Source organism: Lycium barbarum, chromosome 9 (genome assembly GCF_019175385.1).
Source record: "Lycium barbarum isolate Lr01 chromosome 9, ASM1917538v2, whole genome shotgun sequence".
Taxonomy (NCBI): Eukaryota; Viridiplantae; Streptophyta; class Magnoliopsida; order Solanales; family Solanaceae; genus Lycium; species Lycium barbarum.
In genome coordinates this window covers 122142112-122168958 of record NC_083345.1, presented here as the reverse complement: position 1 = coordinate 122168958, position 26847 = coordinate 122142112, and the positions used below count along the sequence as shown (strand labels likewise).

The following is a 26847-nucleotide window of genomic DNA, read 5'->3' as shown; positions in this document are numbered from 1 at the left end:
ATAACAAAGAAAGTTGAAACTTTTGCTTCATATACAAATTTACATTTTAGAGCACATTAAGGACCTGTTTCGCCATGAAAAATTTTCACTTTGTTTTTCGTTTTTTTTTTACTTTATTTAAAAATCAACATTTCATAAGTTGTATTTGAAATTTGAAAAACACCTAAAACCCTATTTTCACTTTTCACTTTAAATACATTCAAACAACCAGATGTTTTTTACAAAAATTATAACCAAACACAACTCCATTGTCAACTTCAATTACAACTGCAAAATTCCAAATGAAGTGAAAAATATTTGATTTTCATGGTCAAACGCCTACTAAGTAATAGTATAGTATAATATTTTCCTCTTGAGTATAAGAAAAAAAAAAGAAAAAAAAAAGGAAAATTAATAACAAAGAAAGTTGAAACATTTACTTCATTTACAAATTTACATTAGAGTACAATAGAACAAAGAGGTCATACACAAACTCAACTCCATCCTTTCCTTTTTTTACAAACCATTTATTAGATTCCTTCAATGGGTCTTTCATTTGTCCATTAAATTTTGTACAAACAAATTCAGCTTACTGCCCCAAAAAAAAAAAAAAAAAAAAAAGTAGAAAAAAAATCCCATCTCAAATTCTTGATAAACTTGTTCATATATTTTTTTGCTTTTTTCAGTGTGGTTTTTGCAGAAAAAATTATTCTACCAAGAAACCATATAAATTTTGCTATTAAAAAGGTAAAGAGAATAATCAAAAACTTGTAAAGATTATATTTTTATACCTTTTCTTTTTTCATTTCCTAAGGGGTAAAAAAAAAGAAGCTTTTTTTCTTCACCAAGACTGGTTTGCTTTTCCTTTTTGTGTTTCATTTAATTATTTTTGTAAAAATATATACTTTGGTGAAAAAAAAGATTGGATAGATGGGAAAGGAAGGACCTTGCTATCACTGTGGTGTTACAAGTGAGTTTCTTAATTTTTCAATTGTTTTTTTTTTTTTTTTTTTTTTGTGAATTTTCAAGAAAGGTGGATTTTACCCTTGTAATTTTTTTTTTTTTTTTTGCTTAGGTGTTTTGTTCAATAATGGAACTGGATACCCAATATTGAAAAGATTACTAGCACATTGAACAAATAAAGATTGATATGTAGTGTTATTTATTCACTTCATTTGGTTATTGAGTTTGTTTTGTTTGTACTGTTGATATGTTTGCTTAAGTCTCTGAATTTTCAATACTGAGTTTTTGAGTTAGAATTTGTTTATGCAACTGGTTTACTTTTGATGTTTTTTCCAGCCATTGACTCTGTTGTAGAATATTTGTGTTCATTTTATTCCCTTATTTTTTCCAAGAGAATTGGAGGGGTATGTTGATTGTGTTTGAATTTTTGATTTCCCTTCTAGGCTATGTGATATGAATCCTTCATTTGCCTTGATATCGAACGGATTCAGTCCAACGCGATAGCAAAAGATTGCGCGTAGCAATACCAGATACTTAGTCACATTTGTATAGGATACCTATAAGTAGTCCATGTATCATAGTTCCCAAATGTGGAAATGCACCGCTTATATTCTAAGTTGATGTTGGTGCAGGCTGAATTCTTGCTCAATGTGGCATTGATATGGTTCTTTAGGGAGCAAAGGCCAAACAAAAATGACAATTTGATAATGAATGATCTATATTCATGTTGCTTGATTGCTTATTCATTCTTTTGTTTCAATTACGGGTTCATATAAGTTATATGACAGCACTTTTCTTTATTAGCGATTCACTAAGCGAAGGCTTGAACTTTTATCTTATATAATCTGTATCCCATGAACCAAGTTGCTTGTTTGAAGCTCCTGCTTGGGTTGGTCTCGACATTGTGACGAGTTGGTCCACCATTTTGACAGACATTGTGGTTGCATTTAAAACCGTAAGGGGATTTGATAGTACGGTGATGATATGAAATGAGCTTAAATGAAGAAATGGGGATTCATATAGCCGACCTCAACTTGTTTGGGACTGAGGCGTTGTTGTTGTTGTTGGGGATTGCATGACAATCATAGTAGAACAAATTACTCCGGAAAAAAATTAGTGTTGTTACATTTGATAGTCTTCTTGGAAGTCCTCTTTTGCCTTTTGCAATTTCATTGGTTGGAACTATAAGGAATTGAAAATCTCTAGAAAGACTTGTTAAATTGGACACTCTCTCCAACGATGATGTTACTTAAAGTCATCTTGGATATTGGAAATGCTTTCTTGTTCCTTTGGGCTGCCGCTCTTCCTTGCACACTCTGTGACTGCGAGATGCTTCGTGCACCTTGCTGCCCTTTTATTGTTCCTTTTGCAATTTCATTGGTTGGAACTATAAGTAATTGAAAATCTCCAGAAAGACTTGTTAAATTGGACACTCTCTCCAACGATGATGTTACTTAAAGTCATCTTGGATATTGGAAATGCTTTCTTGTTCCTTTGGGCTGGCGCTCTTCCTTGCACACTCTGTGACCGCGAGATGCTTCGTGCACCTTGCTGCCCTTTTATTGTTCTTAGGAGTATAAATTGTTGAGCATGGCTTTTTAAGTCTATCCAATGCAATGACTTCTAATGGCAAATCCTCTGGAGTTTTTTGTGTCTTTATGTAATTCCAGTCTTAGCTGAGTTTCTTTTGCTTGATTGGTTGCTCTACCGAATAACAACTTCATCAACTTTCTTTTGACAATGATTAATGAATTGCTTTCTTTATTTGTGTACTTATTTTGTTACAATTAAACGGAGGAGTCTCTTGTTGATATTTTGTCTACTTTAGCTGTCAACATTCTTTTATCTTTTGCAATTGAAATCTTGATAAAGAAAGCCTGTATGTCATTTTGTTGATTTGCATACAAAGTGACCATCATTGCCCAATTTTACTCCTTTCTATGTTTTTTATACTCCCTCTGTTTCAATTTGTTAGTCTTACTTTCCCTTTTAGTTTGTTTTAAAAAAGAACGCCTCTTTCCTAATTTGGCAGCTCTTTAATTTAAACATTCCACATGACATGTTTAAGACCACAAGATTAAAGGGCATTTTAGTACATTATACATATCTTTAGTTTAAGACCACAAGATCAAAAGTCTTCTTTACTTTCTTAAACTCCGTGCAGATTCAAACTAAGACAAACTAATTGAAACAGATGGAGTATTTCTTAGATGCTTCCGTTGTTTCCAAATTTCAGTTTTTTAGATACCGTTCATTCTTCCCAAGATCATTTACTTTGAGTACAGTCTTAACCATTAAAATCATCCCGCAGGTACTCCACTTTGGCGTAATGGACCTCCAGAAAAGCCAATACTGTGCAACGCATGCGGATCTCGGTGGAGAACAAAAGGGACTTTGGCGAACTATACTCCTCTGCATGCAAGAGCAGAACCTTGTAACTTTGAGGAACACAGAGTTTCTAGGTTCAAAAGCATGTCTATGAAGAACAACAAAGAGGCAAAGGTTCTGAAACGAAAGCAAATTCATCATGATAATAATGCTGAAGTTGGAACTCCTCCTCCTGATTATAATCTCGGTTTCCGAAAGGGTTTTGATGAAGATACTAGCAATAGGTCAAGTTCTGGCTCTGCCGTTTCAAACACCGAGAGCTGTGCACAGTTTGGTAGTGCTGAAGGAAGTGATTTGACAGGTAACCAAAAGCCAAGAACTGCAAACATTTCTCTTTGATATGGAGACTGAATTAATTGTTTCTCGGAGATAGATATTACATATGTACATATTCTAATAGCTAGTTGAGAAATTGTATAGGCAGTCAGATTTGTTGATGCCTATTGTTTATGTTCTACTTCTATTACTCCCTCTGTTCCGTCCCAATTCATGTGAAAAAGAATGACATCTTCCTATATTGAGTAACAATTTAACTTCAAACTTCCTATTTTACCCTTAATGAAATGATTTATAGCCACATAATTTCTATGGCTTATTCTAGACCACAAGTTTCAAAAGTCTTCGTTTCCTCTTAAACATCGTGCCTAGTCAAACACCTACACATAAATTGGGATGGAGGGAGTAATTTGTTTTAGCATTTTCTTGTGTTTTATGTTTCTGTTTTGGAGTTTTTGTGCTCTCCATCCCTTTGATCTCAATAGCTGGATGAAATATTTACTGCATGTTTTTTGTTTTCAGGCCCAGCGCAATCCAATATATGGGATACAACGGTGCCTTCAAGGAAGAGAACTTGTTTTAATCGTCCAAGGCCGTCTTCAGTCGAAAAGCTCACCAAAGACCTATATACCATCTTACATGAACAACAAAGTTCTTCATACTTCTCTGCATCCTCTGAAGAGGATTTGCTTTTTGAGAGTGACAAGCCTATGGTTTCTGTTGAGATAGGTCATGGAAGTGTGCTGATTCGGCATCCTAGTTCGATAGGTAGAGAAGAGGAATCAGAAGCTAGCTCTCTTTCCGTTGACAACAAGCACCGTTATGTCAGTGAGGCTTATTCACGATTGACTACCCCTCCTGTAAATATTAGTAAGGGTGTCAATTCACCAAATATAGGTACTGAGAGAACCAAGAAACCTACTGGTCCGACGATGGAACAAGACCAGATTAAAAGGTGCTTTTCCCCTTTAGTCTTGATAGCATGTAAATTCTCTTAGGAAATTTTGTGTTGCATGTGTTCAGACTTATGTTGCTCGAACTCTTCAAAAATGTTGCTGCACCTGTCTCGGATCCTCCAAAATGCACTACTTTTGGAGGATCCAAAACGCACCCTACCCCATTTTTGAAGAGTCTGAGCATCATAGGTTTAGACAGAAAGTTAGTTGTTAAATGCATCATATATGCTAAAGTCAGTGTAGCAAGGGGCGGAGCTAGAGATTGCATATGGGTTCGGCCCAACCCAGTAGCTTTTGCTCAAACAGTGTATGTGTGTTGGCCGAACGCAGTAGCTTTTGCTCAAACAGTGTATTTGTGTTAAAAAATCGTTAAATAGACACAAACATTAAATTTTGAACCCAGTTATTAACACTTGAAGTTGTCTTTCTAAAATCCAGAACCCATAAAATTGAATCATGTAGCGTGGCTATACAGGTAGAACACATAGGGATCTGGAACATATATTATGTTGATCAACACATTTTCTTAACCACATACATAAGTCCACAATATTGTTTTGTGACTACAAATGTTTTATTTCACTTGTTGTAGCATCATACTTCGACCATTAAAGTGAGTTTGGCGTATGCTCACCATCTTTCTGATTATTTATTTTTAAATTGCAGAAACAAGGATCACCTTGAAAAACTACAGATTCTTGGACATCATAATTCACCCCTTCGCTATATAGACCTGAAGGTCCGTTACTCTCTCATTTATATTTCCTATGAAGAAATTTCGCTTTGCTTTCAATTAATACAAACCATAGCATGTTCTAACAAGATCAATATGTCTGTTCTGCTGGAATATGACTCCATTTCCATTATATTTCCCTATATTATAGACTTAAAATGATCTTCATCTTTTGATTATCATTATTAACTTTTGACTTGTGTGGATTTGCTTCCTCTTCAATAGTACACGTCTTCAGTCATTTCCAAAATTGATTTTTCACTAGGTTGTTCAGTGTTCAATGTTGTTGGTATGAATAAAATAATTGATAAGATTATGTGAATGCTTGGTGCAGGATATACTTAATTATGAAGAATTCATGACACACTTGTCAAGTGACGAACAACAGCAACTACTAAAGTACTTACCATCTGTCGACTCTTTTGCTCCTCCAGATAGGTTTGTCCCTCTTCTCTATATTTCACTTTCTCGGTCATGTTTTGGCTTTATATTGATCTCAAAAATAAAGCAAACTTGATATTGGTAAGCTCGACAAGCTGATTGTTTTCGTGTTCTTTTATCTATCTGCAGTCTTAGAAGCGTGTTTGAGAGCTCTCAATTTGAGGAGAACCTCTCTTCCTTCCAGAAACTTCTTGCAGAAGGCGTTTTTGATAACTCATTGCCGGGAGTGAAATTAGAAGATTGCAGAACCTTGAAGAGATTTATAATGTGCTATTTAGCAAAGTCCAAGTGGGTGCAACAATATAATTTACTCAAGGTTTGGTTACTAACAATTCAACAACAACATACCCAGTGTAATCTCACAAGTGGGTCTGGGGAGGGTAGAGTGCACGCAGACCTTACCTCACCTCGTGGAGGTAGGGAGGCTGTTTCCGAAAGACCCTTGGCTCAAGTAACCCTTACCTGGTTACTAACAATTCGTTGCATATATATTGAACATATCACTACTACAAAAAAATTAGCGACGGATAAATCTGCAGCTAAACTGCAAAATCCGTTGCTAATTCTATTTAGCAATGATTATAAAAAGTTCTGTCAACTACGAGCAATTCAACGATGGATTGGCGACGAGTTCGTAGCTAATCCCGTTTTCTTTTCTAGTGTATAATCCACCATCTTTATGTTACATCTGCTAAATGTAAAGTGCACCCTACTTGAAGCTAATTTGTTCTTTGGCAGGACACGAAATGTAAGAATAGTAGCAGCGGTTCTGAAGTTCCCGGAGAGCCAAATGTTATTGGCACATGTCATTCAGTGAATGTGAAGAAACCACGGGAGGGGCAACATCTGAAGTATTCTGGTTGGTTGTGTTCCTCTTTTACTTTTTCCCTTATGACATGTGACAATTTGTCTGTCATAAGACTTGTTTCTGTCGGAGACGAGTAAAATTTGCATGGTAAAGAAAACTCAAGAGAAGTTAGATAAGGACTCGGAATTAGTTTTCCAGCTGAATTCTTTAACTTGTTATGCATGGTGTCATATAACTCGTAAGATTTAGAAATGTTCCTTACGATGCAATGGCTTATTTTCTTCACAAATAAGCAACCACGTAGCTTGTCTCGTGCCTTATAATCGCTAGGGAGTAAACTCACTCGCTTAAAGTAAGAGATGTTAGAAGGATTGGTATAAAAAAAAACCTATATCTCTATAGTACCATCACAAAGGAAAAAATTGATAGAAGGATTGGTATAAAAAAACCTATATCTCTATAGTACCATCACAAAGGAAAAAATTGATAGGACGTTATAGTTTCTTGTAGTCCATCAAATTCTGTCATGCATTTTTCTCTTCTAATATATTCTCCGTAGACCTTTTTCAAACTAAACCATTGTTCAAATCATGTGCAAATATACAGGAATATTCCTCCTTGATAGAGGTGAAGCCTGGATTTGAAGTTTATAAGTTCGGATTCTAGCCCCTTTAAGTTACTGGATTCTTAATTAATCATTTGTACATATTGAATGAATTTCCTCAGACATAAACAAAGTTTGGACCAAAGTTACTAGACCTCCCACCCTCACCCCCCACCGAAGAACCCTTGCTCCATTTCCATGTGCAAGGTGTTCTTTGATTACATATTTGCTTATGCTGTCAAATTAAGATTTACGAGCTATTTTGCTTCAGGTGCAAAAACGACAATGAAGAGCCCGAAGAGGGTGGTGATGAAAAGCATCTATGAGCAGAAGGAACTAGTAGACAACGATGGCTCTTCTTGCTTCAGTCCTAGAAGCTCGTTCGCGTTGCCTTCTGGGAATAGTTCCCTTGTGCTGGATTCTTTCCGTTCTGCAAACGAAAATTCCGATCAGGACTTGTTGCTGGACGTGCCATCGAACAGCTACTTCCCTCAGGCAGAACTACTCTTACCTACGTCAAGTTTTACTACTCAAGCAAGTACTAGTAGTAGCTCAATGTACCCTTCACATCTCGTCCGTCCCTAACAATACCATCATACTTTGCTTGCTTTCTTTAGGATATCGAAAAACTAGTTAAAAGCCAAACAATATGGTAGTGTTGCATATCCCATGCAAACTTATATGGAATTTTCCAAAGGGGTTCGGATGGTTGCCTTTTACCTTTTCGCGGTAGACCTATATTAAAACAGTTTTTTTTTTTTTTTTTGGGATTTAGCATATCGATTTGGTTGTTTCCCCCCTTTTGTATAGGTTGTCAAACACTGTGTAATATGGCTAAAAATGCAGGGTGGTAATGAATGACTAGAAATATTGGATAGAGTTAAATTTTTGGCTTAATTATGGGCACCATACTTTATGTTAGTTCTATTGATGGTGGATTCCTTCCTCCTAAAAACTTCATCAACTCTCTAGATGGAGGGAGTGGAGTTCCTTACAGGGTTGGGTTAGGGGTGGGGGTAGTAGCAGCAGGCACTGATCGTGGAGGCAATCTTCCTTCATGGCCGAGAAAACTGAAAGAGTGTCAATTCTTTTTAGTTTTAGAAGGATTAAATTCAAAAAGTATCTTAGGCATTTGTTTTCATGTCTGGTATTTTTTTTTGGAAGTGTAGATCTATACTTTAGCCTTCCCCTCGGAAAAGGAAAAAAAAACTGAAATAAAAAAGAAAGAAGAGAAATGGGCTATCTTTTTCTTGAGAGAACGCCTTCTATCAGGCTAGCATTCTTCTACTTTTAGTCGATCGCTCTATGACGGGCTTTCCTCTTTCCTTGGCTCTGCTAGCTCGTCTAAGCTCCAACCAAACAAGTAATAGTTGGAGTGGGGGTTGTGTCTTAACCCGCAAAATATTATTTCAACGTGATCTGCATCGACCTTACCACGCATAAGGTTAGAACCAACCCCCCCTCCCCCTTGCATGAGGTCAAACCTGCCCCACCCTGCTCGTTATCCCTACCTTTAGAACTACAAAAACATGAATAGCGGACCTAAGCAAGGGCAAAGATCAGCCGTAAAGAAGAAGGGGATTACCAAAGGAATCGTGCAGGGATATTGAGTAGACGGTTGATGTATCAAACTCGACCCTATCCTTCGTAGTATGCATTCCCATTCATGTCATAATTGATCAACCCTAACCTCACCCCGCATAAGGTCAAACGCGCTCTGTCCATGCGCGTTGCTATCCCTACTTATCCTCCTTATAACTTACAAGCATGTCTTAAAAAGAGAAATGAACACGGGTTTCCAAGAATATGGTCTATTAGTCGATGAAATGGGTGAAAATTATGGGAGATCAAAATTCATATTTCAAGAGACAAAAAAATCTGTGATTAATAATAATGTAGAGATTGCTATACGTGAATAATTACTACTTTTAATAAGAAGGAATCTAACGATTTGTAGTCACTCAGATTTTAACTAATGGTTACTAACTACTTAGTTAGATTCTAAGTAATGGTTGCTAACCAAAAGGTTTCTCTTCCAAATTATTTGTCCTTTATTGCTTATATAATTGAGAGGGGTGATGTGGAATGTACTATAGCTTCTTTTATATGCCTCATTTTTCTCCTACTATATATTGCTTTACTGGCTTAGTTTTTTTTTTTTTTTTTAAATTTGTCAGTAAATTTTAAATGAACACATAAATTACGACTTATTTCAATTAAGTACCCGAACACATGATAATGTTTCTATTAGACATTTTCTATTTAAATTTTAAAAATACTTTTGCGTGTATTCTCAAATGTCTATTACATAGATAAGTTAACTACTTAAAATATGTCACCTCCTTTAATATACGCATTAGCCTCAATAACCTATAAATCCTTAGAATCGTTCCAACTATAACTGATGTGCACAATTAAAGAAAACGACATATTTTATGCTTGTGTACCTAAATATTACATAATATTTAATTTTCCAAGAAATAGTAATAATACTCCCTCCGTTCCAATTTAAGTGTCTTAGTTTGACTGGGCACGAAGTTTAAGAAATAAAGGGAGACTTTTGAATCTTGTGGTCTTAAATTAAAGATGCGTGTAGTCTTTTTAATCTTGTGGTCTAAAACTTGTCAAAACTTACTAAATATAGAAATAGACACCTTTTTTAGGACAAATAAAAAAAGAAAATAAGACACTTAAATTGGGACGAAGGGAGTATCAAACAATTGTAACAAAAGGGAGCAGTCATATTTAAGGTTTTTGAGTACCATTTTTTCCTTTGTTTCTTTTTTTTTTTTGTGTGTGTGGGGGGGGGGGGGGGGGGGGGATGGTGGTGTGTGATTTAAAAAAGGATGAGGTTGTCTGTTTAGCATAGGGATAGATGATTAAATTAAGCATGAAGTGTTGAAGCTTTATTTTTGTTTAAAAAATGATTAGAATGTACATTTTATAAAATAATGTGTCACTTATAAACTAACAAAAGGAAGAAGTGTCATTTCCTCATCACATAAGTTTTTGGAAAGCAAAAGAATTTAATTATATTAAGAAAAGTCATTAATTCTCTTCATATTTTCATTGTACTATGTATATCTTAAATGAAAATGACATCTGCTAACATCTCATCGAAAGAATAAATACAACATATATAATTGATGTCTCTTGAACCAAATTATTTTTCTTCTTTTTGAAAGAAAGTGTTATAGTTCATAATGGATGTTTTTAATCACACAGATGTTATAGTTAGGTTGGATCTCAAGAAATTTCCAAAGTCTAAATCTAAATTAAATTAAATAAATAAATAATGCTAAAAAGAAGTCTAAAATAAGGACAAAAAAGTCTTTATTCAATTTTTAAATACTTTGGGTGCAATTTTAATTCTTGGAGAGCCTTTAGTATTTTGGAATTTGTAGAAAAGGTCGAACTAATCTTTCAATAACTTAATATCATAAAGAGAGAGAAGGTAATTGCAAATTTAATTTTAATATCAGTTAAGCCCGGGTCAAATAACACTAGTAATAGTAATATAATACTTACATTAGATGTTATTATGCAGGCATATGATCTACTTTAATAGTATTTATGTCTTTAGATACTCTTATTCAACTCTCTAAATGGAGGGAGTGCACTTTAATAGGGTACCCCTTTAATAGAGCTTAAGATTTGACACCATTCTGGTTGTCATCAGCATGATAAAAGATACTCTTAAATTGAAGAAAAGGACGTTGTTGCCTCAAAAACAATTATATATGTTGATTAATGACAACTACTCTACCATAAATTATTCAATCTTACACCTACTCCAACAGTTTTATGAATTTTATTCACGTCCGATATTTGCATCAAGCTATGCCAATTTATTACGATTAAGTCATAAATTGAAGTAAAATATATAATTGACTATAATACTTATTAAATTGCACTAATAATGCAAACATAATACTATATTATAGTATTATTTTGATGACCACAACTTTCGAATATATTGCATCGTTTTCATCATTATATAAGGACAAATTTAATAATAGATTACCATAAAATTTAAATAATAACAATTAAATTAATTTTTTTATATTTAAAATAACAATAACATACGATACAAAAGGTAACAATCATTCAAACAACCAACAATCATCGGATATCCTTAATCAAAGGTTCAAGTTTGAGCTTTGAGTATAAAAAAAAAATCATGTTAAAGAGCAATTTCCCTTAAATTGACCTTATGCTATGAATTCAAATTAGTCAGGGTCATAGAAATACCGAACAGCAAATGAAAAACGAAAAAGAAAAAAAGAAACAAACAACAATCCAAACGAGCTGTTAAACTCAAGTAGAGTGGGAGTAGTTATTTAAATAGCTATGCAAAAGTCCCCATCTTTGCTGCTATGGATAGTCCAAAAATCACTTGTACCAACATTCAGTTACAACAATGTCCATGGCTTTATTCTCAACAGCCCCACCCCACCCCACTACCCATCTCTCTCTCCTCCCAAACCCCACCTAACCCACAAACCATATCTCTCTTTAACTCTCTTCAAAATGCAAAACATATTATATTGTGTTGTACTTCCTTTGTCTAAAAAAATTATCTTAATTTAATTTATATGGAGTTTAAGAAATAAAGTAAAACTTTTAAAATGTGTGGTCTAAAACAAGTCTTAAATATTTGTGTGGTTTTAAATCATCTCATAAAGTTAAATTGTTGCTAAATATAAAAATATGTCAGTCTTTTTGGAATAAATTAATAAGGAAAGTAAGATAATTTTTCTGAAACGAAGAAAGTATTATTTTGATAAACACAATGTTCGAATATATTGCATCGTTATTTCATAATGGCATACACCAATAATTTAAAGAATGAGGTTACAATGTTACAAAGAAAAAGCACAAGTAAAGGGGGAAAAAAGATAACTACACAACCACACCAAATCCACCATTATATAAAATGACACTTTTCACCGGTATATAACAACGAATTTAATAATACATTATCATAACAATTAAAATAACAATGGAGTAGCATATAGTACAAAAAGGTTACTAACAACAATCCAAGCAAGCTGTTAAACTTTAGTGAAGTGGACGTAGTACTTAAATAGCTATACAAAAGTCCACATCTTTGTGGCTGAGGATTGTCCAAAAATCACCATTTCTACCAAAACTCACAGTTACAACAATGTCCATGGCTTTATTCTCATCTCTCTCACCTCCCAAACATCACCTAACCAACAAACATTATCTTCCTTTAATAACTCTCAAGAAATCCCATTTCCCTTTCTTGATTTCCCTTAAAGCCATTAATGATACTTCTGTCACTATTGAGCAAGAAAACACTGTGGGGTCTAATGGGGTGGCTTTAAACTCAAATGGATCATTTGAAGTTGTGAGGAAATTTAAGGATGGTAGGTGGATTGGAGGGACATGGGATTTGAAGAAATTTGAGAAAGATGGGAAAGTTCATTGGGATTCTGTCATTGATGCAGTTGAGTGAGAGTCTTGTTCATCTCCAGTTTTTTTTTTTTTTTTCTTAGCTTTTTCTTGAAGTTGTGATGCATTTATATGACTAACTAGAAGTAACCAAAGTTCTAAAACTTGATTTTTTTGTTGAGGTTTTTCTTGAAGTTGATTCATTTATATGACGAAGTAGAAGTAACCTAAGTTCAAAAATTTGTTTTTGGCTAATTTTAAGTTATGTTCTTGGCAGTTGGTACTAATTAACTCTACTTGCTGGACTTAACTTCATAGTATGGCATAGGCATACGAGAGAGGAAAGTGAAGAGTTTTATGAGGCATAACACATGTTCATATAATACGCGCGTGTTTGGTCTCGATGATGATGTAGTCCAGTGGACAAATACGTGAGGCCTATTGGGCCAAAGTAGACAATACGTACCATAGGCTCAAGTTGTAATTGAAAAAATTGCACTTTTGCCCTTCAAAGAGGCTGGTCTTTTATTTTTGCCCTTAGCAATTGAACTTATGGCCGGGCATAACTTGTGAGATATTATCATGCGAAAAATATAAACTTATGCCCGTGAAAAATGTTATTTACCTTGAGGGGCAAAATTAAAGACCAGCACAAAATAAGGGCAAAAGTGCCAATGATCCATTGTAATTTGTGACAATGTATGGGCCTCAGCATAAATATTTATATTTACAAACTTTTTAACTGCTCCCCTGTTTCATTTTATGTAGAGATGTTTGATTAGGTATGAAGTTTTTTCTAGAAAGAACAAAATAGTTTGGCACATTACAAAAGTACCATTTGAAAGCTTCTGATCATGCACATGCCATGTCATTTCTATGGCGTAAGAGCATGTCGGTCCAGTTTGCGTGCGCCTCAACTATTTTATGAAAAACATACCCAGTGTCCAGTGAGATCCCACAAGTGGGGTCTAGGGAGGGTAGTGTGTATGCAGACCTTATCCCTATCTTGTGAGGTAGAGATGTTGTTTCCAGTAGACCCTTGGCTCAAGAAAAGCATTTTCAAAACAGGTTTGAGAAAACAATACAGAAGTAAAAGATGCTCCGGTGAAAGTACGTTGACTATTTTATCGAGTATCTAAATATAGAGAGGTCTTGTTCCTTTTGATACAGACTAAACAAGGAAGAGTCTAATGAAACAAAAGAAGTATATATAAATAGTAGTTTGATATGAAAGTGGGTGTGCCTGCATGCTGCCATATAGATGTTTTATATGACTTGATCATTTCAATCTGGATGGCATCCCAGTGTTTCGAGAGATGGCGTAGTGCTGAGTTTTGGACACCAAAAGAAGAAGTCAAAAGGCATCACTCTCTCCATTTCATTTTAGGTGTCTTAGATTGACTGTGCGGGGTTTAAGAATATAAGAGATACTTTTGAATCTTGTAGTCTTAAACCAAAGAAATGTATAATATACCAAAAATGCCCTTTGAATCTTGTAGCCTTTAACATGTCATGTGAGATATGGAAATATAAGAGTTGCTAAATGTAGAAAGAGGCATTCTTTTTCAAAAAGACTAAAAAGGGAAGTGAGACACATAAATTGAAACAGAGCGAGTTGTATTTAGTAAGAGAAGTGTCGCGTAAACGCCTTTGAACCCTAAGCAGGGGAAGTGATGAACTGTTAAAAAATTGAGAATGAGCTTTAAATGAAACTAGTATGAAGTAAAACTACTGGTTTTCATCGAAACTCTTGAGTTAGAGTTATCTGTATGTTTGATGTAATTACCGACATTATGACAAGTTGTTCATTATAACATGCGTCTTAATCCAAAATATTACATAAAATGAAGAAAACAGTTGGGAAGACTTTCCTGTATTGATGGATTATAGCAGATTATGTGCAGTTGTTACATTTTAACTACAACCTGATCCTTTTTCCTCCGTTGTTATCTGAAGGCTTCACTAATTTCATTTGATAATACACTTAAAAAAGTTGTGATCTTTCATCGTTTCTTCAGGTCGTTTACCTACATTTGATGCCTTCTTAATAATACATCGGGTTGCTTGATTTAAGATTTAGTCGGTTGTGTGGCTTGTGCCTAATGGTAGTAGACATTTTTTTTTTTTTTTGAGAAGGTAACATAATGGTAACTCCGCCTGTGTGAGCTCGCTCACATTGCCGGTCCCAAGCCCGGATAAAGGAGGAGGGTTGCCGAGGGTCAATCGGAAACAGCCTCCCTACCCAGGTAGGGGTAAGGCTGTGTACATCTTACCCTCCCCAGACCCCACTATTGTGGGATTACACTGGGTAGTGACCAAGACCAAGGTAACATAATGGTAGTAGACATTATTAATGTCTCACTTTCATCCATTTTTGGAAATTATCACAATTTAACAACTGATGGTTATTCTTTTGCAGAGGTTAGGAGAAGGAGATGGTTGGAAGATAACCCCGAGTCATCAAGTAACCAAGACCCTGTGGTTTTCGACACCTCAATTATTCCTTGGTGGGCATGGATGAAAAGGTTCCATCTTCCTGAAGCAGAACGTCTCAATGGTTTGCTCATATCCTTTTTCCCTTTTCTTGATAAGTAGCCGAAATTTCATTACTTGCACCAGGAAGGTGCGAATATGAACAGCAAAAAGAGTTTTGTCCCCTCAAATACTCAGGGAATCCAAAACGTTGACAAAACAATTTAAATCCAAAAGGAATTGCATGTTAGACGTTCTTTAAAACAGTTGCTTTGAAAAAAATTCTATTCTTTTTATGACACAAGGACCAAAAAATACAGAAAGGGACACTATTTGAGATGTAATTCTAACTGTTTTTTTAAATTTTATTCTCTGACTATTCCAGCTTTGAACCATCTCTTTTAGGGGTCGTTTGGTTATAGGGATTACGGGGTTATCCCAGTATAAAATTTGGGAATAAGTTTGTCTAGTGTTTAGTTGTTGATATTAGCTAAAACTTGGATAAAGTTTATACCAAAATGATGTATCCCATATAGAAGGTGGAATTATATCCTGGTTATAATCCTTGGATAACCTTGTTTTGAATCAAACAACCCCTAAGAGGTTGCTGGTCAGGAAGGAAATTATTTATGTATTAAAACTAGTATAGTTAATACCATTTTAGTTGTTTCGTATAAAATTCAGTACACCAAGTATAGTGTTTGGTCATCATTTTACAATCCTAACTAACTAAAGCATGTATAGTTATGAGTCACTCTATGTATTATTTATGCAGGGTAGAAGATGGAATACTAATACGTGAATAACTAAGTCTCCATAATATACCCTGCATAACTAATCCCTACATTACTAATACTTGCATAACTCTAACCAACAACCAAACGACCCCTAAAGGAGGTTCATATCCTTTTTCCTCGCAATTTTTCCTGCTTTCACACACAAAGCAATAGGTGTATTATCTTAGGATTAAGCTGATCAACTAAGGAGCATTGTGAATGTTTTATACAGGTCGTGCTGCAATGGTTGGTTTCTTTATGGCCTACTTTGTGGACAGCTTGACTGGTGTAGGCCTCGTCGACCAAATGGGAAACTTCTTTTGCAAAACACTATTGTTTGTAGCTGTGGCTGGTGTCCTCCTAATCCGCAAGAACGAGGATTTAGAAACCATCAAAAAGTTGCTGGAAGAGACTACTTTCTATGACAAGCAATGGCAAGCATCTTGGAAAGACGAGACCTCAAGCAGCTCGAAGGATTCTTGAGATTGTTCGTCGTATGACCTTACTTTTCATAATTTTTGGTAGAATGTAATTCAGTAATCCTTCTATGATGCTAGTCGGAAGAGAACTTGTTAATCCAATTCTCCATTTTGTTGTAGTGCTTGAGCTGCCATGCATTTTTTTCTTTTTTGTTATGCTTCTGGGCAATGATTTCTAACTTTTAACTTTTTTTCTTTGTTGTAAAGTCTTTTTGATGATCATGAATATTGCATTTCCAATTGGTAAAGGTTGAGGAACTTGTGTCCTAAGTGACAAGTTCGAGCCCTACGCCAAGTGAACTAAGTCCATATTCAAGTGGAGTGGTCTCATCATCCCGAGTTTCGAAAACTGCGGTTGTCCCAAACGGTTGGCTGCATATAGATTTCTCAGACGTCAGAACGAAATAACTGCATTTTCAATACTTTTAAGTGCGAGAATAGCTATACAAGTTTCATTTTCAGGGTGGGAGAACAGTGTTTCTCATTTGACCAGGTCACTTGTTAGATGGACACAAGGTAAGTGTCATTTTCCCATGCTGAAGCTGCTTTTGATTGCAAAAATTGCGGCAGCCCTTGCTACTGTGCTGTCAGAACCAAGCTTATCTGCACTTGACTATGTCACCGAATACCTATTACTTTTCAATTTTACCATGCAAACGTCCCGTGCCAAAGTCACTTATTAATGGGTAAATTGCGAATCCATGGACTATGTAATGTACTTTATCTGATGGGTTATGGGCAAGTATTTATCAGAGGTTTCTAATATATCCTGGTGTGATTCCTGTTGAAGCATATACTCGGGATTGGGTGCAGCGCAAACGGCTTTAAAAGGGTATCCTTATTCATTAGATAGAGAAAATTACCAAAATTTCACAATCCGCTGTTGAATTTATTCCAATTCCAAGAGTTTGGATCTTATTGGTATTGATATACCTTGAAAAGGACTTGAACCTCCACTCTCTTTAGCATGAGATTTGAGTCAACCGTGTCTACGGTCAAATTTTAATATTGACCTTCTTATCACTTGCGGTCATTTTTTCAAAGTCTCCTGCAAATTTTTCAAGTTTAATTAGGATCAATCATTATCACTTTTCTAAAATCTACTTACATAGAACAACTCGAAAGACCGAAACCTCAGGGTCAACGAGAACTTTACTACTCTTTCTCTCTCCACTTTTACTTATTGAGTTTTAACTTTGCACAATGTTTAACAAACAGTAAATGACATGAGTATTTTATCACAATACGAATATTATATGATTTTTAGTCTAAAGTTTTGGGAAATGAATTAGGAGGTAAGTAATTAATAAAGCTTGAAAAAATGTTTTTCTCTTTATGTGTTAAAAGTGAAAATATTTTTTTAATATGGTATACAAGTAAAAGTGAACAAAGGAAGTAAAAAAAAAAAAAAAAAAAAAAAGTTTCACTTTATATGACAATATTCCTGTTTGCATGATCATTTTTTTCCCTTAACAAGAAAAGGTTGTGATTTATAGTATCTACTAAGTATTATCGGAGTAATTTTTTTTTAAAAAAAAGATTGAGAATTAATGTTCGAATTGTACTCGAAAATTAAAAGAATTTTTCCTCATACCTCAGTCGATGATTATTGTTTTTCTTGCATTCCCTCCGTCTTTATTTATGTGATACTTTTTAATTTTTGAGATTTAAATCATGTGAATTTTGATCAACATTTTAAAGTGTAATTTTTCATTATGTTGACATGAGAAGAATTGCAACTTATTTTCGTATAATTTTTTAATAGCTAAATTTTAATCTTAAAATATTAAGTTGATCTAATCAATTTAGTTACGAAAATTAGTCAAATTGACTCTCGCTGAGTAAAAAATAACACATAAAACGATAAAATAATTGATTAGAAAGCTTTAAAAATAAAATTAAAAAAAAAGGTAAAAGAAAAACATTTTGGGTCCTACAAAGTGTTTGGCGCGGATATAGTGCTCATCGACCCATAGTATGGTTATATCTAAATGATTACACATTTGAAGGGACAGGTTGAGAAGGCAATATAAATAGTATAAAACGGGGAAAGATTTTAATATTGTTATCTACGAATAAATAATCATACTTAATGAAGCTTTCAATCTCGAAAATATAATAAGTTAGTTGCTATAATTTGTAAGATTATTCTAATAGTATAATTTTTTTTTATATGTCAACATATTATAAGTTTTTAAAAGTTAACTATCATTTTTATTTAACATATTATTGGCTTATTGCAGGTTGTCCCCTTTATTTACAGGTACTAGTTTCATGAGTGATAAAATCAAGATTTTCACTAAGTAGATTTACAATAGAAAGAAGTAAACACACTGGACTAGAATGTATTCGTAGGTATTCTTTTTCTTGCACCTTGGCTTGTCTGGATTGAACTCTTAAGTGAGAGTTATCTTCATGTTTGGTGCAGTATGTACTTATAGACACTTATGAGAAGCTGCTCGTTAAATGGTGCCTCTTAATCTAAAATATTACTGAAATGAAGATAGAAGTGAGAACTTTCTTTAACGTGATGGAATATAGCAGGATATATGCAGTTGTTACTTCTTAACTTTAAGCTGATCCCATTTCCTCGGTTGTCGTTGAGGTTGTTGACTGTAGCCTTCACTAACATTACTGATTTGGCAATACACTTTAAAAAGTTGTAATCTTCAACCCTTTATTTGAGGTGTTATACCTACATTCATTGCCAGAACGAAAAAAAAAAAAAAAAAAAAAAAACTAGAATGTCATAGTTACGATACAAACTTGTGACCTAAAACAACTTTTGAACACTCTTTACCATCACACTAGAATATTTTTCATATATCAAGTGGATTCAACTTTTATTTTTTATATCCTATTATGTTTGCTTTAGATACTTTCCTTTCCTCAGTATTTTTATCACTGCTTCTCCACTCTTGTATTTTTTCAAAGTTGTTTATGAAAATGCTTCTCTTGAGCTAAAGGTCTATCTGAAACAGCCTCTCTAACTCACACAAGGTGAGGCTAAGGTCTGCGTACACTATACACTCCCCAGACCCCACTGAGTATGTTGTTGTTGTATAAAGTTTAATCAACAATTATATATATATATAACCAAAAGAAAATTGCCCAATTTACACAGTATATTTTTTCGACGAAGGGATTCAATTGAATCTCCTCTCTTACTAGCTATGCCCTGCCTATATTTGACGCCTTCTCAATGATGAATACTTATTTGTTTTAAGATTTACGTCGGTTGTTCCTAAAAGTAGTCGCCATAATAAATGACTTTTTTTTTTGTTCATTTTGGGATTTATCGCAATTAAACAATTGATAGTTATTCATTCGCAGAGGTTAGGAGAAGGAAATGGTTGGAAGATATCCCTGAGTCATCAAGTAACGAAGACCCTGTGCTTTTCGATACCTCAATTATTCCTTGGTGGGCATCGATGAAGAGGTTCCATCTTCCTGAAGCAGAACGTCTCAATGGTTTGCTTATACCCTTTTTTCCGCACAATTGTTTCCTAGTGTCAAATACATAGCGGTAGTTATATTAGGTTAAGCAGATCAAAAAATGACCACATGTGAATCTTATACAGGTCGTGCTGCAATGGTTGGTTTCTTTACGACCTACTTTGTGGATAGCTTGACTGGTGTAGGTCTCGTCGACCCAATGGGAAACTTCTTTTGCAAAACAAAGGGGCGGATTTAGCATATTATATGGCGGTTCTCGGGAACCCCCATGTATCTGTGCGGATCCTATATTTGTATTGAAAAATTCAGTAAATATATAAGAAATAAGATTTAGGAATCCATTAATAAAGTGTGTTGTTGGTTTATTGGCAAAGAAGGAACTCTTAAAGCTTTGTTACTTTTGGTCAAGGGTTCGAATCCTTGGTCGCAAAACACTATTGTTTGTAGCTGGTGTACTCTTGATCCGCAAGAACGAGGATTTAGAAACTATCAAAAAGTTGCTGGAAGAGACTACTTTCTATTACAAGCAATGGCAAGCATCTTGGAATGACAAGACCTCAAGCAGCTCGAAGGATTCTTGAGATTGTTCGTCGTATAACCTAACATTAGTTTTCATATTTTTGGTAGAATGTAGTTCAGTATTCCTTCTATGATGCTAATTGAAAAAGACATTTTAATTCTATTCTCCATTTTGTTGTAATGCTTGGGCTGCCATGCATATTTTTCCACTCTTGAGATTGTTCCTCGTATAACATTAGTTTTCATATTTACGGAAGAATATAACTCGGTAGTTCTTCTATGCAAGTCAAAGAATATATGTTAATCGCATTATTCGTTTTGTTGTAGTGCTCGGGCTGCGCTATGCATTTTTTCCCATTTTTGTTTTGCTTCTGGGCAATGATTTATACCTTTAATTGTTGTAAAGTCTTTTGGTACTTTGATCTTGAATATTTATTTTCCAATCGATAAAGGTTGAGGGATTTGTATCTTAGGTCACAAATTTGAGCCCTACACCAGGTGTACCAAGTCCAGTACTTAAGTAGAGAAAGGTAGAGGGGTGGACCCATCATCCCAGTTCTGAAAACTGAGGTTGGCTCCGTATAAATATCTCAGTTTTGAAAACAAAATAACTCCTTTTCCAATACTTTTTCGTGTAAAATTAGCTTTACAAGTTTCATTTTCAGGTTGGGAGAATAGTGTTTCTCATTTAGAGTCCGTTTGGATTAGCTGAAAAAAATGATTTTTAAGCATAAGTGCTTCAAGTACTTTAAGTGCTGAAAGTTATTTTATAAATAAGCAGTTATGTGTTGGGATAAAAGTACTTAAATAGTTTTTACAACTAAGGATAGTATTGGAATTAACAGAAAATATAAGGGATAAAAGGGTAAAGTTGTTGGTCAAACTAAAATGGCTTTTAAGCCAAAAAATAATAAGTTGGGTTTGAGCAACTTTTTTATTTTGGCTTACTTAAAGCACTTTTTAACTTAATTTAAGCTGTTTTCTATTTAGCCAAACACTCAGAAAAGCTAAAACTGGCTCTTAGGTAACTTGTTAGATGGACATGAAGTGTCATTTTCCCATGTTTCTTCTTTAACAACAGTGCAGTCAAAATCAAGCTGATGCGCACTCGACTATATCACCGAATACCTGCTACTTTTCAATTTTACCCATAGTTCGCATTTTGTGAATGTCCCATGCCAAAGTCATTTTATGGGTAAATTGCTAATCCATGGACTATGTAACGTACTTTATTTGATGAGTTATGGGTAAGTATTTTGCTAGAGGTTTCTAATCTACTCTCGTGCGATTCCTGTTGAAGCATATATATATATGGGGGTTGGGTGCAGCGCAAACGGCTTTAGATAGAGAAAATCACCAAAATTTCGCAATCCGCTTGATTTATTCCAATTCCAAGAATTTGGATCTTATTGATATTGATATACCTTGAAAAGGACTTGAACCTCCACTCTCTTTAGCATGAGATTTGAGTCTCGCGTGTCTACGGTCAAATTTTAATATTGACCTTCTTATCACTTGTGGTCATTTTTTCAAAGTCTCCTCCAAGTTTTTCAAATTTAATTAGGACCAATCATTATCATTTTTCTAAAATCTACTTTACATAGAACAACTTGAAAGACCGGAACCTCAGGGTCAACGAGAACTTTACTACTCTCTCCACTTTTACTTATTCAGTTTTGACTTTGCACAATACGCATATTAAATGATTTATGGTCTTAAGTTTTGGAAAATGAATTTGGAAATAAGTAATTAATAAAGCATGAAAAAAATATGTTTTTCTCTTTATATGTTATAAGTGAAAATGTATTTTAAATATGATATACAAGTAAAAGTGAACAGAGGATGTAAAAAAAAGAAAAAAAAAATGAAGTTTCACTTTATATGACAGATATTCCTGTTTGCATGATAAATTTTTTTATCCTTAACAAGAAAAGGTTGTGATTTATAGTATCTGCTAAGCATTATCTAATTTTTAAAAAATAATGATTGAGAATTAATGTTCGAATTGTACTAGAAAATTAAAAGAATTTTTTCCTCATATCTCGGACGATGATTGTTGTTTTTCTTGTATTCCGTCCGTCTTTATTTATGTGATACTTTTTAATTTTTGAGATTTAAATCATGTGAGTTTTGATTAACATTTTAAAGAGTAATTTTTCATCATGTTGACATGAGAAGAATTACAACTTATTTTCGTAAATTTTTTTAATATCTAAATTTTAATCTTAAAATATTAAGTTAATCTAATCAATTTAGTTACGAAAATTAGTCAAATTGACTCTCGCTAAGTGATACTAATTAATTTAGTTACGAAAATTATTGACTCTCGCTAAGTGATACTAATTAATTTAGTTACGAAAATTAGTCAAATTGACTCTCGCTAAGTAAAAAGTATCGCATAAAACGATTAGAAAGCTTTTTTTATTATTTTTAAAAAAAGGTAAAAGAAAAAACATTTTGGGTCCTACAAAGTGTTTTGCACACGGATATAGTGCTTATCGACCCACAGTATGGTCATATCTAAATGATTACACATTTGAAGGGACAAGTGGTAAGCAATATAAATAGTATAAAAAGGGAAAAGATTTTAATATTATTATCTACGAATAAATAATCATAATTAATGAAGCTTTCAATCTTGAAAATATAATAAGTTAGTTGCTATATTATGTAAGATTATTCTAATAGTATAATTTATTAAGATTATTCTAATAGTATAATTTTTTTTATATGCCAACATATTATAAGTTTTTAAAAGCTAACTATCATTTTTATTTAACATATTACTGGCTTATTGGAGGATGTCCCCTTTATGTCCAGGTACTAGTTTCATGAGTGGCAGAAACAAGATTTTCACTAAGTAGATTTAAATAGAAAGAAGTAAACACACACAAAATTATTAAAAAAAAAAAACTAGAAAGGATTCAACATCTATTATATATTCATAAAAAGTAATTTTGACCTTGTATTTATAGTGTAAATCCAACTATAAAGGGATCTTTACACAAATAGTCGACTGAATTCACCGTTTATTTTTCTAGCTGATATACATAGATTATACAAATTTATACACATATTATAAATAAATTATACATATAGTCCTATTATATTTCCACCGGACCATTTTTAAATTAAGCAATAGGATAGACGGCTACTTAGGTTCATTCTTCAGCTATAAAAAGGGTAGGTGTTGGAACTTTATGGTTGTGGAATAGAGTGTGGAAACTAGAGTAAAATGGGAAAATCTTGGGCTTTGGTAGTGGCTATGCTAGTGGTCGTAACTTTGGTGATCAATAGCTTTGAAGTGAAAATGGCAAGTGCAAAGGTGAGTGAAGCAGCTTGTAAAGAGGAGAGAAGAATTGGGATAAATGCTTGTAAGCCTGCTTTTTTTGGAAAAAATCCTTCTCCTAAGTGTTGTGAAAGAGTTAGAGTGACTCATACTGAGTGCGTGTGTAGTGAAATAAGGCCCAAATTGGCTGCTCTTATTGACATCAACCGCACCATACGCTTTATTGAAGGTTGTGGGCGCAGAGTCCCTCGTAACTACAAGTGCGGAAGTAAGTGAATCTTTATCCGTTTCTCGTATTTTTCTCAAAGATGAATTCAAGATTTTAAATATATGTTGGCTAACTTAATTAGTATAAATGTGTTATGTGCATTTTATACAAATGCTTTGTGAATGGTCTTACTATATGTGGAGAGATTGAGTTTATGTTCTAGTGAGTGTACTAATAACTTATTCTAAAAATTTCTCAAGCCAGGAATCAGAATCTTGAGAAAGTCTCTAACTTGGCTGCCATTAAAGCATAGGCTATATTTTCTATTTTCTGGAATTCACAGTTAGGTTATCTAGCCGAAATAAGGAAAAAGTTAGTTCATTTCTCTAAAAAAAAAAAAAAGGATTTTTCTACTTTGTCTTCGGAACGAAAGATCTTTTTGAATAATTCAAGGAAATTGAAACGAAAGATCCTCTGGAGATCTTCTAACGTATTGACGATTAATTCAATGTTACAATTCGACAAATAAACATTAGATCTCCTTCACCTTAACTTAATTTGACTTTCAAAAAAGTACTGAAGTAGCCATTTGCTCTACTTTGCATGTTTGTTGAAAATGTTAATTAATTTGTCTCTTGTTGTTTAATCCAATTGAATATATTTGTGGTTCCAGAAATTATTATCCTTCTTTAATGTTGTTGTCAATTATTGAATTTGCAGGTATCACCACACCACCCTAAAGAATATAGTCAGCTTAATTGGCTTGCTGCTTGGTGTTTCTTCTCCTATACTTCAGTTTGTAATATGGAAGTAATTAATATATGGCAACTTGTTCTTCCAAATTCAATATGCATCCCCATCATTACCTTTTCTATGTGGCGGAGACATCTTAATTTGTACAAGGATTGTTGTCATCTGTACTACTTTATAATAAAATTTACTTAATATACAAGTAATGTATTTCTTTTAGAAAGTAAGTATAAAGTCGCATTGTTAATACACACAAGGTCAAAACATGTGTGCCAGGCACGTGACCTATCAACGTACTGGCAACGGGGGAGAAAACATAGCATGTTGCAATAAAAGTTTGATTTGAACCATCAGCATAATACAATCGTCTATTTAAAAAACAAAAGTCCCTTAGCCCCCTTACACAAAATTATATGTTCGCTATGTATTAATTAGAAATTACAACTAAAGGTTGGGCGGAGTGATTAGTATTTCTCTATTCTTAATCACACGTTTGAGGTTCGAGCTTCGAAAACGAAATCGTTTTTTGTAGGAGCAATTCATACCCCAAAGTTAAACTTTCCGGTGTGAATCTGGGTTAATCAGCCCCCAAATAGGTACTGAACATTGGATGAGAAATATATATATAAAAAAAAAAAGAGAACTACATTCCAAAAATCCTTCCGCATGAGAGGTTTGGTTGAATCACTCTAAACAAAGGAAGTTTTAACTCCAACACTTGAGCAAATAGGATAGTGAATTTCAGAAGTAAAATTTATATATAAAAAAAAAAGGCGGAGGATCCGGTTGGACTGGGAGATTGAACCCGACATGAATCGAACATACAACCTTCTGATCTGAATTTTTTTTAAAATGTGCCTCATACAACTGACATTAGTTGTGTGTGGCTCTTTTCTGCGAGACAAAAAAATGAATCAAAATTTGTGGACCCAAAAGTGTAAGATGTGGATTCACTTTTTTATCTCACAAAAAAGAGCCTCACACAAGTCAGTTGTGTGAGGCACATAATATTAGTTGTGTGAGACACATAGTAAAACTTTTTGATAAATGTCATATTATAGTGGGAGTTGTGTGGCCTTTAGAAAATATGTTTAGCATTTTTATCTTTATTTAGTTTTCTTGACCATCTAATGCACACACAAACTCATAGACAAATATGGCAATATAAACTAAAAGGATAAATTATTTTATGGTAAAAATAACGAGTTGTAAAGTGAGTTTGTGATGATATGATGTGCTTAGTTTTTTTTTTTTTATATATTTTTTTAATGTATAATTGGATTGGAACTAAACTATCACGGAGCTCGTCTGACTTAAATAATTGAAAATAACTGATATATCAAATTTAAAAGCATTTTAAAATTTTAAAATTAATTTTATAAATAAACAATTATGTGTTTGGATAATTTGAGGAAAGACACAAAATGGTCCTTTAACTTCTAGCATAGATTTGAAGTGATCCCTTATATTTTACATGCATAGAGCACTAATAATTCCTCAAGTTTGCACATATAATATTTCCAAACAAAAACAACAAAATTTTGTGTGACAAACTTTAAAATCGGATGTTATAGAAAATGAAAAGTGACTTACGTGTGATAAAGTTTTAGGTTAGACCAGGGGCGGCTCAACAGAATTCGAGGCCTAAAGCCAACTTTAAGAAAATGCCCTTAAATTTAATTTAAATAAAAAAAGGATTTTGATTTCTTTTTGTTTTGTACGAATTGGCGTACGAAACATTTTGCACGTATCTTGACAATTCATTCACCTACATGTTAGTTTCCACCATTGAAGGTATCTAATAACTCTACTCATCAAGGTTCGACAATATTTTTATAAGCAATATCCATGGTTAACATAATGTTTTTATCAATTAATTCTCTTCATCTAATGATCTCAATTTTATACTACTAAGTAGATGTTAAAATAATTTTATACATTTGAAATAGTTATAAGTTTTTTTTGAATTGAATTAATGGCTTGATTCACCCTTTATAAGCAATAATCAACTCTAATAATATTATAAAAGAATTTGTTTGTCTTTCTATTATCAATATCGACATTAATTAATTTTTCGCATATTGCATGTTTATTACGAAATTTAAGTAATCCGGTTGTCTCAATATATGTGGCACTTTTCACTTATCGAGATTCAAACTACATAAATTTTGACCAACATTTATTAACATGCAAAGAAATGCAACTTATAGTACTTAACTACTTATTGTATAGCTTTGAACATCTAAATTTTAAATATTGAGTTGATCTCATCCAATTGAACTTCAAAGAGTACTCAAATTGATTCTGAAAAGCGAAAGTGTCACACAAATTG

The 26847-nt window shown here is 33.6% G+C and overlaps 4 protein-coding genes across 4 annotated transcripts; all 4 read left to right on the top strand.

The window, feature by feature from the left end:
* The first annotated feature begins 433 nt into the window (after positions 1-433).
* Positions 434-8059, top strand: LOC132609771 (GATA transcription factor 26-like). The gene is made up of 8 exons (XM_060323920.1): positions 434-949; positions 3254-3631; positions 4129-4561; positions 5229-5301; positions 5630-5733; positions 5866-6052; positions 6475-6595; positions 7420-8059. Exons 1-8 carry the CDS (start codon positions 910-912, stop codon positions 7731-7733), a joined length of 1650 nt encoding a protein of 549 aa, XP_060179903.1. The 5' UTR covers positions 434-909; the 3' UTR covers positions 7734-8059.
* A 4183-nt stretch (positions 8060-12242) lies between these two features.
* On the top strand, positions 12243-16519 carry LOC132609770 (light-harvesting complex-like protein 3 isotype 2, chloroplastic). The gene is made up of 3 exons (XM_060323919.1): positions 12243-12616; positions 14980-15123; positions 16047-16519. The coding sequence occupies exons 1-3, from the start codon at positions 12316-12318 to the stop codon at positions 16295-16297; spliced, it is 696 nt and encodes a 231-aa protein (XP_060179902.1). The 5' UTR covers positions 12243-12315; the 3' UTR covers positions 16298-16519.
* Positions 16520-16798: 279 nt separating this feature from the next.
* Positions 16799-20350, top strand: LOC132612287 (light-harvesting complex-like protein 3 isotype 2, chloroplastic). Its single transcript, XM_060326585.1, has 5 exons — positions 16799-16809; positions 18537-18556; positions 19627-19764; positions 19875-19964; positions 20176-20350. Exons 1-5 carry the CDS (start codon positions 16799-16801, stop codon positions 20328-20330), a joined length of 414 nt encoding a protein of 137 aa, XP_060182568.1. The 3' UTR covers positions 20331-20350.
* Positions 20351-23438: 3088 nt separating this feature from the next.
* Positions 23439-24721, top strand: LOC132608717 (uncharacterized). The gene is made up of 2 exons (XM_060322457.1): positions 23439-23825; positions 24486-24721. Exons 1-2 carry the CDS (start codon positions 23504-23506, stop codon positions 24503-24505), a joined length of 342 nt encoding a protein of 113 aa, XP_060178440.1. The 5' UTR covers positions 23439-23503; the 3' UTR covers positions 24506-24721.
* Positions 24722-26847: the final 2126 nt, after the last annotated feature.